At 43.6% G+C, this 14,700-nt stretch overlaps 1 protein-coding gene across 1 annotated transcript in view; it reads right to left on the reverse strand.

The window, feature by feature from the left end:
* Positions 1-11,899, reverse strand: part of NR1D2 (nuclear receptor subfamily 1 group D member 2) — a 24,874-nt gene extending 12,975 nt beyond the window's left edge. Inside the window, exons 1-3 of the mRNA XM_018570119.1 lie at positions 11,841-11,899; positions 2,427-2,729; positions 1,842-1,930 (exon numbers count right to left, since the gene is read on the reverse strand). Of these exons, the coding sequence (XP_018425621.1) occupies positions 1,842-1,930; positions 2,427-2,729; positions 11,841-11,856 (408 nt within the window). The 5' untranslated portion in view covers positions 11,857-11,899. The remainder of the gene's footprint in view (positions 1-1,841; positions 1,931-2,426; positions 2,730-11,840) is intronic.
* Between the last annotated feature and the right edge of the window lie 2,801 nt (positions 11,900-14,700).

Raw genomic sequence — 14,700 nt, forward strand, 5'->3', positions numbered from 1 at the left:
CAACAGGATACATTAAAGAAGAATTCTCTTGATGCTCTATTATAAGAAATAATATATCCAAATATAATTTAATAGCATTCTGCACCGAAGTAACTGATTCAAATGCCAGTTGGAGGAAATAACCCCAGATCACTACCAAATCAAAATAATTACAAGGCTCCGCAATGAGGTTTTGTTGAACATCCATTGGACCAAGCTCGCTCATGTGATGGACTACAATCTCACATTTAGTTTACCAATTTGTATTGAGATTGTAGTCTATCACGGGAGTGAGCATGGAGTGGTGACTACTTTACAATACACATAGGGACCATGGGGAACAAAAGTAGTCACCCTCCAGAAGGAAGGATAGTGTCGGCACCAATTCAGAGATGATTGAGGATCTACAGCCGAGTGATACACAAATAAGCTACATTTTTATTTGGCGCTGTGCAAATTAACGATTAATTTCTCGATTAATCGTTAATCTTTTTGATCGATTAAAAATTTTTTGATCAATTAAAAAAAATTTGAAACTTTCTGCACGAGCGCCAGCCAAGGCATTGGCCTATACACATACAGCACAGCAATGAAGTAATAAAATGAACTAGGATCACACTAATCCAGCACGTTATTATTCTGAGTTGCCCCACTTAAGCGGCGCCCATATTGAGTGGGACATGTGAGATTAATAACGTGCTGGATTAGTGTGATCCTAGTTCATTTTATTACTTCATTGCTGTGCTGTATGTGTATAGGCCAATGTAGTTGGATCTGTATGTGCGTTATAATTAATCAAAATTAATCGATTAAAAAAAATTTCGATTAATCGAACACGAAAATTTTAATCATTACCAGCCCTAATTTTTATTAATAGTTAAGGTACTTGAATACATTTTTTAAACTACTGAGTTTAGTGTCATTTTAACTATAAACAAAAATGTATCATTCGGCTGTAGAGCCTCAAATCATCTCTGAATTGGTGCTGACACTGTCCTGCCTTCTGGAGGGTGGCTACTTTTGTTCCCCATGATCCCAGTGTGTGTTGTAAAATAGCCACCACTCCAAGCATGCTCCTGGGATTGACTAACTTCTTATAACTTAAAATATCTCATAACTATAACTTATTACTATCAGTATATATCAGTGTGTGATTGATATTTCTTCTCTATAGTGTAACATCGTACATTTTACAATTATTAAGCACCCATCTCATTAAGGGGCCATAGCCAAGTACAACTTTAATGCCATCCATTATTAGGTTTACTATGTCTACTGTGGACCTTAACTTAATTATTTTTAACCCAGTGGCCATGTATGCCACCTCTTGATAACTGATATTACAGATATCCCATCTTTATAGTATCGGGTCATGTTCTTGCAGCAGTGTCATTTCTCCAACTTCACCAGGTTCAAAGCATGAGCACACAAGAAAGTTTTCAGCCAGTTTTTGAATTAGTAAGCATATACAAGTGGTTTAGCCTGAGTGTCTTTATTTCCTCACATAGAAAACAAGATTTATCTGTTTAAGTACAGTTGGCAGAGATGTAAAAATCATTTCTAAAGGAATAGTATTGAGACCAACTGTGTATGATACAAAAGCAGCCATAAGCTCTGCAGTAGCCAAACAGATAAATCTTTTTTACTAATGATAGATAATAAGCCAAACCCAGCTATGCGAATGGATGAATACCTATATATGTCAGCTGTGTATGTGAAACACAACCCTCCCTATAAAACCTTCCATTTTGCTCTTTTTGTAAAACGTCTACATATCTGGAAGACTTGTAGGAGAGGAGATTTTTGAACAAATCTGAAGTTAATAGGCATAGAAGTTAGTATGTTTTGAAACAATGATTTACCTTACATCCTTCACAGGCGTGCACTCCATAGTGAAATCCGGATGCTACATCTCCACACACCTTACACAGAAGTATCATCCCATTGAACTCTAAAATATAATGTTACATCAGAGTCAGAAATAGGTATACACCAATGGCCATGCATATCTCCCTCGCGGGACCCCGCCTAAGGAGAGTCCTAGACAACTTCCCATTCAAATAACAAATACCAGGAGGCAGGATACAAACTAGTCACTAGGTGGTACAGGACACCCAGGGCTCTCCAATCCATGTTCCCACAAACTTCAGCCACCTGTTGGCGATGTAACGCCCCATCGGCGGATATATTGCACATATTCTGGTCATGTCCGGACCTACAAGCATTTTGAAAAATAAAATAACAAAGTAAAATAAGAATAAAAATATTCTTGTATAATTAATTTAGTGCATGTACATGTATTGTATATCTGGGTATTCTTCTCTACAGTGCAACATTGTACATTTTACAATTAATAAGCACTTATCTCATAAAGGGGCCACAGCCAAGTTCAAATTTAATGCCATCCATTACTGCAAAAGTTTAATTATAGGGTACTCATTACTCACTAGAGGTCAGGCCTCCGTGGCCTTTGGTCAGGATTGCTGCACTTGTGTAGGTTGTCTTTATGCAGAGTGTGTCCACCCGCTGGTTCCTCTGAGGATCCTCCAGGCTGGACAGGAGGTTTCCACTGGAAAGGTCACTTCTTCTGGTGTTCCCATTGCTGCCACTGCTACCCCCCTCGGAAGCAGAGTTGCTGGGGGAGGACGGCAGAGAGGACGAAAACTGGAAACTGCTATTGGAGCACTCACTGTGGCAGGAGGAAGGGCTGGAGGCTGAGCTGGAGGAGCTGATGTATGCAATGACACCACCTAGACCAAAAAATAGACAATCAATAAATTAGGCAGCTACATCAGAAAAGAGGATATGCCGTTTAGATTGGTAAAACCTACATGCTTATAATTTAGATAGATCTGGACATTTGGATCTCCATACAGAATCCTAAGAAGAAACTGAATAATATTTCCTCCTGGCGGTGCACCTTCCCCAAACTTTTCGCTTGAGATTGTTAACACAACTATCCAGCCCTCCCCCCATGCCAAGGTCCTAGGTGTCATCCGTGACTCAGACTTCACCTTTCTTCCACGCATCCAATCACTATCCAAATCCTGCCGCCTTCACCTTCGTAACATCTCCAAAATACGCCCCTTCCTCACCAATGATACCGCAAAACTACTCATCCACTCCCTTGTTATCTCTCGTCTTGACTATTGCAACTCCCTCCTCATTGGCTTACTTCTACACAGGATATCCCCCTTCAGTCTATCATGAATGCAGCTGCTAGACTCATCAGCCTAACCAACCGCTCAGTGTCTGCAACCCCCCTCTGCCAATCCGTGCACTGGCTTTCAATAGCCCAAAGGATAAAATTCTAAATATTAACAACCACTTACAAAGCCATACACAACTCTGTCCCCGGCTATATCTCAAACCTGGTCACGAAATATCATCCTAACTGTCGGCTCCGCTCTTCAAAAGACCTCCCGCTTTCCAGGTCCCTCATCAACTCCTGCCATGCTCGCCTCCAGGACCATACTAGAGTCTCTCCCATCCTATGGAACTCTCTACCCCAACCTGTCTGTCTATCTCCCACTCTGACCCTTAGAGTCACTTAAGACTCATCTCTTCAGGGAAGCCTATCCCACCTCAACCTAACCACTGAACTATCACTTTCTCAAACATGCATTGCAATAAGGCAAATATGGTGGTGTTTGTTCACATACTTCTGTTTTGACTCTTGAATCAAAGACTATGCCTAGAGCTCCCCGTCCGATCTTAAGCCCCATTCACACGAGGCTTTAAGATGCAGCTAGGGATTCCACCAGCATATGCTTGCGGCAGGAATCTCAGGTGTGCCCACACAGATGCGTCTGCTGTGACCGTTCAAGTGAATGAAAGGCTGAGAGAGGCCACATCTGTTAGTGGCAGTCTGCATGTAATTGTACATGCATGGAACGATAAACTTTTGTTCTGGATAGATGATTGTCCATGGACGCAGGCAGATTGCCTCCAGGGACAATCATCCTGAATCTATATTTTTTGCCACAAGAATCCAGAGCCGCCGCTTGTGAATGTAGCTGCCCCAACCACCTTAGATCAATATTAGCTGTATTTTAATTAGCATCTCAGACTACCTCCTCCATGTGTCATCATTATTTTTATTACAGGGCTGCCGATGACGCTTGTATTGAATAAGGCCTTCCAGTTCACAACATGTTCACAGGTCATTTAGGCTGATGCTATTGTAATAAATAGAAGAACAGTTACTGGATGGCAAATACAGAGACCTACTGCCAGACTATAAATGTCTTGGATTATTATTGTTGGATAAACTAAGCCTTGATGAAGATGAGAGTAAGTAGATGTTTGATAATTACCCAAATGCAGGAATATATCTTTACCCCAATTTATATATATACATGTGTGTATACAATAAGTATGCATGAGTATGTGAATGAGTAGAATCTGTGATGGTACCCCAAAATCTAGTGGCCAATAATGCTGCACATGGATAAAGTTTGACCTCCGAACCCCACCCCCGAGAGTTCTAGCCCCCCTAGGCCTGGTCAGGAATGGATTTTCGGTCAGAGGCCAGAACTATATTTCAGCAATTTACTCTGAAATAGTAGAAAAACATTTAAAGATTTCAAGAATCAAAGCACTCTTTATCAGGGTAACAAAAAGAACTTCCATGATATTACCCCCGCAGTCCATTTACTTGTATCCCTGGACACAGATCTATGTGGCTGCCTTACAGTTTAACGTGCCACACATCTGATAATCAAGTATATCCTAAACATCCTTAGAGAATGTTGGCCTAAATATCCAAATACTCAAGAAGGATCACGGTCACCCCCCAACCCTTTCCTAAAACTTTGCCTTTCTTGGCATTTGTGGCCATTCCGCAAACATAGGCCTGCCCAAAGTTATCTATGACGCGGCTCAACTAATCCCAGGAGCCAAGTAGCCAATGCTCCATAAAAATTACAGCTTACTTTTAAGGTTTCCTCTAGTCATTATCAATGGAGCTGGCTCCAAAAAAATCCTTCTGGGTCCGGGATTCCATATTAATTTGTCCACCCCTGTGCAATAAAAACCGTTAGACAACCAATTTGCAATCCAGCCCGTTTGATAATAAATTGATTAGCAGATAATAAGCATTCAAGGTGTATGTGCACCGTTACACATAATTATAGCACTGTACTTTTTCTGTAATGATAAGAGACATTATAGGATATAAAAGGTATGCTCCAGCCAATACTGCTGAAGTGTATCAGTTCCTATTCCCTTTGGTTGGTAATATGGTAATCTGAAAAGCCCTGCAGAATGCTTGTTGCCTCTCACATGCAGAAATCCTCAAGGAAAAACATGTAAACATTAGATTAGCTTTAGTCAGATTAAACTACACCTATCGTTTCAAAGCCTATACCTAAGCACATGCTTAAAGTGCTCTGTGCTCTCTGAAACTGGCCATGGTCCCCTACAACCAGTGAACTAGATACTTAGGGGTCCATTTATAAAGCAGTATGACGTTAATGTGGTCATACTGCTGTTTAAAAAAAAACAACAGGGAATGTTAACGCTTTATTAACACCCAAGGACAGGAAACCGGCCGAATCACCAGGTAAAATAAAGAAAAAAGCCTGAAGAAAAGAAAACAAATGCATCCACCATGTCTAAAGGACTGATATGCTGCAATACATTACATTTTTGTCCTCAGGATTACATACACTTTAAGTGCAATTATGGTATTTGCTGACTAACTCACTGAATACTTTCACTTGTTACCTGGAATTATGTAGACAATTCTCATTATAAAAAAAAGTGATTAACATACAATCAGATGTCTTTTTGTCCCAGGCCATGTGACTTGATGCAACATGCATAGAATAACCCGAATTTACTTGAGGGCTTCACTTCCAGTAATTGTACTTGAGGTGTTTTCTGTCAGAATTTGTCTGCGCATTGTAGTCTTGGCTCTCAATTTGGGGTTGCTTCCTTATACCCAGATGTACTATATCTGACATGTATATGGCAAGCGTTACACACAGAAATCCCATAAATGTCATGATGCAATACGGAATGAAAATCCTCCTTGTAGCCTTCTGCTACTATTCAAAGATGTCTCCTGCAGGTTTTCTAGTGCACTTGTCCAGTGCCCCCTCCAATAAGTATTTAAAACTCAACGGGAGATAGTCTAGAAAACGGCAAGCACCTCATCTGTGTCATTTAGCTAACTATATGATCAAATCCCAAAAGTAATTGCTCAGGACTAATGCTCATGAACCTTCCCAGAGGTACAACATATTGACCAACATAGGAACACCGGGAAGCTGGCGTCAGCAGGAGATACATCAGTTTTCTTGGTGTTTGCGGTGTTCCAGGTTTATAAAAAAAACTTTAGTGTATCTTCTTACATGTCTACTGTATGTTCTGAAAAATATGATGTACACCATATGAAATCCTATTCAAGCTGACTGCTAAGTGGGAAGGTTTGCCATTATTATCTCCATCAAAGCAGCCAGTGTTGTAATGAAAAAAAAGCAACATTAGAAAGTATTTAACCAAAAATTGACATTCTGTTGCAGGGGATGCTTGGAATTGCACTTCAAGCTCTCCCTTCAGGAAAAAGGAGTGAGCCAATCACATGAGCATAAGGTGAGCATTAAAATGCCCTAATGTTGCCATCGTGTAAGCTAGCCATAGAAGATCATAGGGGTTGATTTACCAAAGGTAAATAGTTTGCTCTCTTTGCCAGGGAATTTACACTTAGTTTAGTGAATGAGGTGAAGTTCTGCTGACTTCCAACATCCAATCATAAAGAGAGAGAGAGAGAGAGAGAGAGAGAGAGAGAGAGAGAGAGAGAGAGAGAGAGAAAGAGAGAAAAAGAGAGAGAGAAAAAGAGAGAAAAAGAGAGAGAGAAAAAGAGAGAAAAGAGAGAGAGAAAAAAGAGAAAAAAAAGAGAGAGAAAAAGAGAAAAAAAAAGAGAGAGAGAGAACAAAAAGAGAGAGAGAGAGAGAGAGAGAAAAAAGAGAGAGAGAGAGAGAAAAAGAAAGAGAGAGAAAGAGAGAGAAAGAGAGAGAAAGAGAGAGAAAGAGAGAGAAAGAGAGAGAAAGAGAGAGAAAGAGAGAGAAAGAGAGAGAAAGAGAGAGAGAGCTCTCTCATATATATGATTTGGTTAATGTGGAGTTTTAAATCTCTGAAAGACTGTCTATATCTGAGAACATTACCAGCTAATACTAAAAAGGAAAATCTACATTAACCTAAAACACACTTCCGTTTTCTCCATCACTATGGATACCTTTAAAAACAACCTTGTACTCCACATGTACCCATCAAATAACACATTCCTAGTAGCTATTTTTTAAACATTCGGGGAAAATAAAGTAAAGTAATGATAAGAGAGACATAAGTATCAATCTACTTTCTGAAGCTGTTTGGCACATGGGTTGTGATGGCTCCTTAGGTCAGATCTGATGTTACATACATTTCCTAGAGGCAGTCACACTCCCTCTCCATGCTAAAAAACACATGTTTAGTTAAGAATGTCCTTGTGTCTCTTTCAAGTGAGATCAAAGCAGCTGTAACATGTGTTTGCTCCACGCTGAGCGTCTTTGACAATGAAAAACGCATCTCGTGTAACAAGACAAAGCATTCAAGATCGTTGTAAATCAATTTCACATTTGTTTATTGTTATCGGTAATGTTTTACAATTACTTTCTCTCTAAAAGCAATTTATAAATAGAAAATACAATACTCGAATCACCTGTAAATGGCAAAAGTCACAAATCTGACTGGGGAGGCTATGACATGTGCCATTCATGTGCCTACCTTGTCAGAAAGTAATCATAGAACCCTGCAGTGGTCTAAGGTTCTATACACGGTGCATAGGACGCGAGAACGCCGAAGGACATACAATCTCTACAGTGGACGAGGATACAGACGGGAAGGAGTGCTGTGACAGCGAGCTAGTTCTGTGGATCGGGTGAGTGTAACTGTTATTTTCATCCCTAGACCAAAACAAGCAGTTGGCCCTTGCACTGTGGGGGTAGCCCCGCTGCAAGGGTTAATGACAAAATGTACCCAGAGTTCTTCTTTAGGAAGGCCTGCTATTAGACCCCATTCACACTGGGCTACATCAGAAAAGGTGCTTTTTCAGCGCTGATTTGAGCTGAGCGACTTTGAGAGACATTGAGCTACACTGCACATATTGTCGCGCTACTTTAGGCCCCATTCACACTGAGCGATTTATCGCGCGATTTTTGCAGCGATATCGCTCATATTTCCACGCAATATCGCTCTATGTAGCTTCTCCAATCTATTTCAATGGAGCTGTTCACATCTCGTCGCTCAATAACGCTTGTAGCTCGTCGCTGGTAGCTTGTCGCTCCTACATGACCCTTTTTTCGAGCGATTTCGAGTGATATTGCTCCTGATTGCATACAGCCCAATAGGAAAAAGTCGCTTAATATCGCTCGTCGCGCAATATTGCTCAAAATCGTGCGATTTTCATGTCGCTCAGTGTGAATGGGGCCTAAGGCATGGACCTCGTAGCTGCTACATTGGGCTGTATCCAATCAAAAGTCTTGTTGTGACATAATTCCTCTTCCTGTTTCCTGCTTATATTTCTGTGCAAAAGTGACACTTCTGTAGCGCGACAAAGTCACGCAAATTCCTGCGACATTGAGCTACACCATTGAAGTCTATTGGGGCCAAACCGTACGGAATCTGCCGAAAAATAGGTAATGTTCAAGCGACAAGCTACAGGCGGCATTGAGTTGGGAGCAGCTCCATTGAAATGCATTGGACGAGCTGCAACGAGCTTATGTTTGAGCGATTTTTTAGCTGAAATCGCGCTACAAATCGCTCAGTGTGAATGGGGTCTAAACTGTAGTCCAGATCTGATGTTATTTATGGACAGTAAGGCCTCATTCACACTACCGCTCATATACGCGCGTATTGTACCATATGCAAATAAATGGCTCCATACACATAGCCGCGTATTGAGTCGTATATTTGCGTAGCGTAAAAATGCGCAAAAACAGAATGGGACCGAGATGCGTCCGGGCAGCGTATTTTACGTGCATACGCATGTTTGCGCGTGTATATGAGCGTATGTGCGTACAGTTCATTAAAATTTCTATTAGGAATGATGCATTCTGGGAATGTAAATAGTGCACGCATACACGCTCATATATACGCGCATAGACGCAATATACAATTTTGATCTTGCGTTGTGTGTGAATGAGGCCTTAAAAAGGAGAACTATGAGGTGAGTGCTTTTCACTCACCTCCTAGTTGTAGCCGACCTGTGACAATGAGACTCACAGGTCGGCTCAGTAGATCGGGAAGTGCCCGGCGTTCGCTCACTTCTCGATCCTGTCAAGGCTCTCTGCCGTGACAGGGGAGGGGCTGGATTCCCCCCTCCCCCAGCGCTGACTGGCGGAACGGACAGGGGCGGGTACAGCTGGCTCTGCCTCTGGATAGGCAGAGCCAGCTGTCAGTCACGCAGCTGGGCGGATCCAGACATAATTGTCTGGATCCGCTACAGCTCGCTGTATACTGAGCTTAGGGTGATGGGAGGACGCTAGTTTGTGTCCTCCCGTTACCCTAGGGAGAACAATGGGGAAAAGCCTTAACCCCATAGTTCTCCTTTAAGGATGACATTTCCCCTCCCTCATTGGAGATGTGTGCACTTTGACACCGACTGTTCCCTGCATATTCCGCAATCAAATCTTGGTGTTCCTGGAGACTTTGTTTAGCACAGAATGGTCAGCTCTTGGGCTGAATTTGCTGGGCCGGCCAAACCTGGACGAAGTGGCGGTTGTTCACAATCTACACCACCAGCAAGTTATCTTCCCCACAGTAAAATGACTTCTAATCCGTTGCTGGTCCTTTAAATACCTCATCAGACTCCTAGGCATCCACCATCTTTCTTCTGAGGGCCTAAGGGAGCCCTTTTGATCCTGGTATGGTGACACCACATACATCTATAGCAGAAGTAGGCAACCTCACCACTCCAGCTGTTGCACAACTACCAATCCCATCATGCCTTTGCAGGTTATGCCTGTGACTGTCAAGGATTTGCAATGCCTCCTGGGACTTGCAGTGCCAAGCTTTCCATAGAGATCCCGGAGACTTATATATGACAGGTTCCACCCAGTCATTGGCCCCGAAACTGGAACACCTAAATCGAAAGATTTCAAGGACTGGTAAATGTAACAGGGTGCACTTACTTTTTCCTCATGACAAATCTGCATTTGGATTATGAGAATAAATACACCACAGATCACATGTTGAAGTCTATGACCTTCATGTGTAGGCACTGTGAGACTGAATGCTTGTTTAAATTCAAACACAAAGGGTGTACTTACTTTTCCACACTTTAAATATGGCTCGTTGCCCTATATTAGGGGCAGGCAACCTTGGCGCTCCGGCTGTTGCGGAACTACAAGTCCCATGAGGCATTGCAAGACTCCGGCAGCCACAGACATGACCATCATTGACAGAGGCATGACGGGATTTGTAGTTTCACCACGGCAGGAATGCAGAGAATGCCTAGCACTGTCCTATTTCAACAAAAACTGGAAAGATTTCAAGCAAGCATCCCGTTTATAAACCTTTATTATGGCTAAACGTCCAAGAGAACCAAATCCCCCTAAAATACAAAGTACCCCAATATTTGTGTAACAATCACGTCTCAGCAACATAAAGCAAAGGTTTTCTTATAAAATACAGCTTCATTTATAACCTTATGAAGAAGCAATGAGCTGGCCAATCACTATATACTCTGATTGCAAAATCCCCTTTAGACCAGGGTGGCCAAACTGCATCCTTCCAGCTGTTGTAGAACTACAAATCCCATGAGGCATTGCAAGATTCTAACAGGCACAGGCATGACAACCAGAGACAGAGGCATCATGGGATTTGTAGTTTCCCCACAGCTAGGGAGCTGTTTCCTAGGATGATACATCAGAGATGACTGAAGACGCCAGTCATGCTCCAATGAGGGTGACCCGCTAGCAGTCACCATCACATACAACGTGCAGCACATGTTGTTAAGCCCCCGGAGATCCGTGTCCATGACTGCGCTCAGTGGCGCCCCCTTAGTCACAAGGCATGACTCATGCAACCCTTCCGCCACGAGCGCGCGTCACCGGCTACACCTATCAGCCAATCAGAACCCTGGAGCTCCCGTCCTTGGTCGACATAGGGAAGAGTCGTGACTTCCAGGCCACCTCCTAGGCGCTGATTGGCTGAACGATCCGAGCCCGAAATACACGTGTAGCAGAAAGTAGGTCACGAAAACTGCTTCCCCTCCGGCAGCCTCACGTGGAGAGCCGCTCGGGCGGCCTCCTTCATTATGTAATCACACGTCACGGCGCCGGGCGGCCAATGAGAAGCGGCGCTGGGCAGAACGTAAACAGAGGCCGCACATGGCTAGGGCGGCCAGTCCATGTGAGTGCAGCATGAGAGTATCCCAGTATGAGACACGGGCGGCCGTTCCCTCCTCCCTGTAACCCACTTTCTGACTGGTCGCCGCACCTTGCCCAGGTTACTGACATAGCTGAGCGGCTCTGTCACCCCCAAACACTGCAATGCAGCTTCAAGCGAACTAATGTCTTCCTGGGTATTGTAGAACTACAAGAACCAGGAGAGCGCTTAGCAGCTGGAGGTCTATTGGCTTAAGTCCATGAGGGGAATTTAGTAAAAGTGGAGCAGTTGCCCATGGCATCCAATCAACTGCTCCAGTTTTCATAAGTTCCCCTAACTGCACTTTAATCAGCAGCAGCATACAATGTACCCATTACTATCCCTTCCACAGCATTCTTTTTGCTGCCCCCCTCTCCCCCAAATCTCAGTATTACATTAATAATCACAGTCACATCAAATGAACATTTCCCTGACGTCATATCCCTTACCTGCGTTGCTCTCCATGACTGGTGACTTTAGGGTGAGTTGTGTCAAGTTTGGGGTGCTGATCAGGTAGGGCCCCTGCTTCCTCCTTCTGTCCTCAGCTACTCATTGTGCCTGCAGATCCATGATGGGGGAGACGGGGTGCTGCCTTGGATGTCCTCCTGGCTGCTGTAGATGTGTAACAAGTGTCCATGCAGTCCAGTGTCCGCAATGATCAGCTTTGCCCAGAGCTGTGAATGAAGCTTGTTGTCCCCACTGCCCGGGCTATCAGTATCCTTATCTGGATTCTGTGCCAGGGTTCCTGCTAGTGCTGCAACTATTTCTGCTCTCCTCTGTACTGTAGCACAGCCTTCTCCAGGGGGTGGATCCTGCTGCCTGACATGATATACCCATTGCAGACCATGTCTATCCTGTGCCTGGAACTCCTCCTCCTCCAAGGCAGGCTTGTGCTAGCAGTGACAGCAGCTCCCAGGAGAGGTCACATCCTTTACACACAGCTTACTGCTGCAGGTGCTAGCAGAAGGATTATACTCCTAGATACGGAGAGGGATTTTATAAAACAGATTTTTTTTCTAACCAATGCTGATCCCTTAGAGCACATCTCCAGGGGAACAAATCGCCCTGCAGTGGAGTTGCCCTAGTATTGCAAAGGGTAAAGCAGGAGTTAATCTTACAAATATATTCAAGGACCTTAACTATTTACAAAAATGTCTCTTATTTGTGTATCACTCGGCTGTAGATCCTCAAATCATCTCTGAATTGGTGCTGACACTGTCCTTCCTTCTGGAGGGTGGCTACGTTTGTTCCCCATGGTCCCTGTGTGTTGTAAAGTAGCCACCACTCCAAGCATACTCCAGTGATGGACTACAATCTCAATACAAACTAGTAAACTAAACGTGAGATTGTAGTCCATCACAGGAGTACGCATTTGAAAATGAAAGGCAGAAGCTGATTGGTCGCCATGCACAGCTGCTCCAGATTTTGTCTGTTTCAGTTTTGATAAATTCCCCTCAGTGTATAGAACTTAAGGACGCCAAGAGACATACCGTTGCTGCAGCAGAGGGGGACACAAGCTAGAGGGAGCACTGTGACAGCTGACCAGCTCTGCTGTGTGGGTATAACTTTTTTTTTTAGCACCTGGAGAAAAACAAGCACTTAACCCTTGCAGACTTTAAATGCTTGTTTAGGTCTAGGACATAAGTAGGCAATATTTGCACGCCAGCAGTTGGAGAAATACTACAGGTCCTACAAAGCATTGCAAAACTGACAACCACTGCAAGGGTTAATAACATTTTTGCCCGGAGTTCTGCTTTAAAGCCTATTTGCAGGGGAAAACACTCCCCTTGCAGAGTGGGAACCGATGGGGATCAGGTAAGTAAAATACTTTTTCCTGTCCCCGAGGCATACACAAGCACCTAACTCTTTAAGGCTGCAACAACTAATCGATTAAATTGTTTATAATAGATAATGAGAATCATCGTGAACAATTCTCATTATCGATTAGTTGGTTCGATTAGTTGAATCGGCAGCCGCGGCCACTCTGCTCCTCCGTTCTCCTCCCTATGTAGTCAGTTGTACCTATGTAGATAAAACAATGATTGTGCTACACATGTCAGTATCGCCATGTGTGCCGGAGTGAGAGCAATAATTCTCGGGCCAATATTTATGGCTAAATAAATAAATATATATATATAGTGGCAAGCGCATTTTTGGTTTCGGCCTGAAAATTCTACTTTACTTCGGCAGGTGCGTTGTGGTGTCATTCATTTCAATGGCATTCCAAACGCCCCTCCCGCCCAAAGTGTGATCACCTGCACTGGAACGCATGGTACAGCAATGCAATGCGCTCCAGTGCGGTGCAAGTGCAAAACATTGTGCATGCAGTTTTATTCTGTAAACTTTGTAACACTGCATTTGTGTATTTTATTTTAAATAAAAGATGGTATTTTTTTTATCCGATTAATCAAAAAAATAATCGGCCAACTAATCGATAATTAAAATAATCGTTAGTTGCCGCCCTATAGCTCTTGTAGTACAGGGGTAGCCCCACTGCAAGGGTAGTTTTTTGGCTTGTCCGGAGATGGACTTTAAATGCTTGTTTAGGTCTAGGTCATAAGTAGGCAATATTGGCACTCCAGCAGTTGTGGAACTACAAGTCCCTCAAAGCATTGCAAGACTGACAACCATAGGCATGACGGAATTTTGAGTTTTGCCATATCTGGAGTGCTGAGGTTGCCTATCCCTGATCTATAACCTAATACAGGGATAGGTAACCTAGGCACTCCCGTTGTAGTGAAACCACAAATGCCATTATGCCTCTACCTCTGGGAGTCATGCCTGTGGTTGTCAGTCTTGCAGTGCTTCATGGTACTTGTAGTTCCACAACAGATGAAGTGATGAGGTTGCCTACCTCTGGTCTAGGGGATCAAATAAAACAGTCTCAGTTACCTGATTCCTGCTCCCCTGGCAGTTGTCCCTGTCCCTTGACTTCCTCATGTTATATGCAGCGCTATGGTCTTTGCGTTTTATGTAATGATGCAACAGGCCTCCAACCGCTGGAGCATAGGGGAGAAAAGGCTGTGTGTGCTGGTCTTGGGGCCTTCGGGAGCAGAGATTAAGTAAGTAGAAGTCCTTTACCCAGGTACTCTAGGCATAAGCAAGCGGTTACCTCTTGCAGTGTGGGGGCAGCTCCACTACAAGGGGAGTTTATTTTTTATTTATTGGAGAGCCAGAGAGAGAACCCATTCGCTGCCAGCGACGTAAGGCATACATTGCTGGCACAGGCAGGGGCGTATCTGCCGTGAGGCAAACAAGGCGTTTGCCTCGGGCGGCAGATTCCGGCAGGGCGGCGAATGTACCGGCCCG

Source organism: Nanorana parkeri, unplaced genomic scaffold, assembly GCF_000935625.1.
Source record: "Nanorana parkeri isolate BGI_ZX_2015 unplaced genomic scaffold, ASM93562v1 scaffold37, whole genome shotgun sequence".
NCBI lineage: Eukaryota > Metazoa > Chordata > Amphibia > Anura > Dicroglossidae > Nanorana > Nanorana parkeri.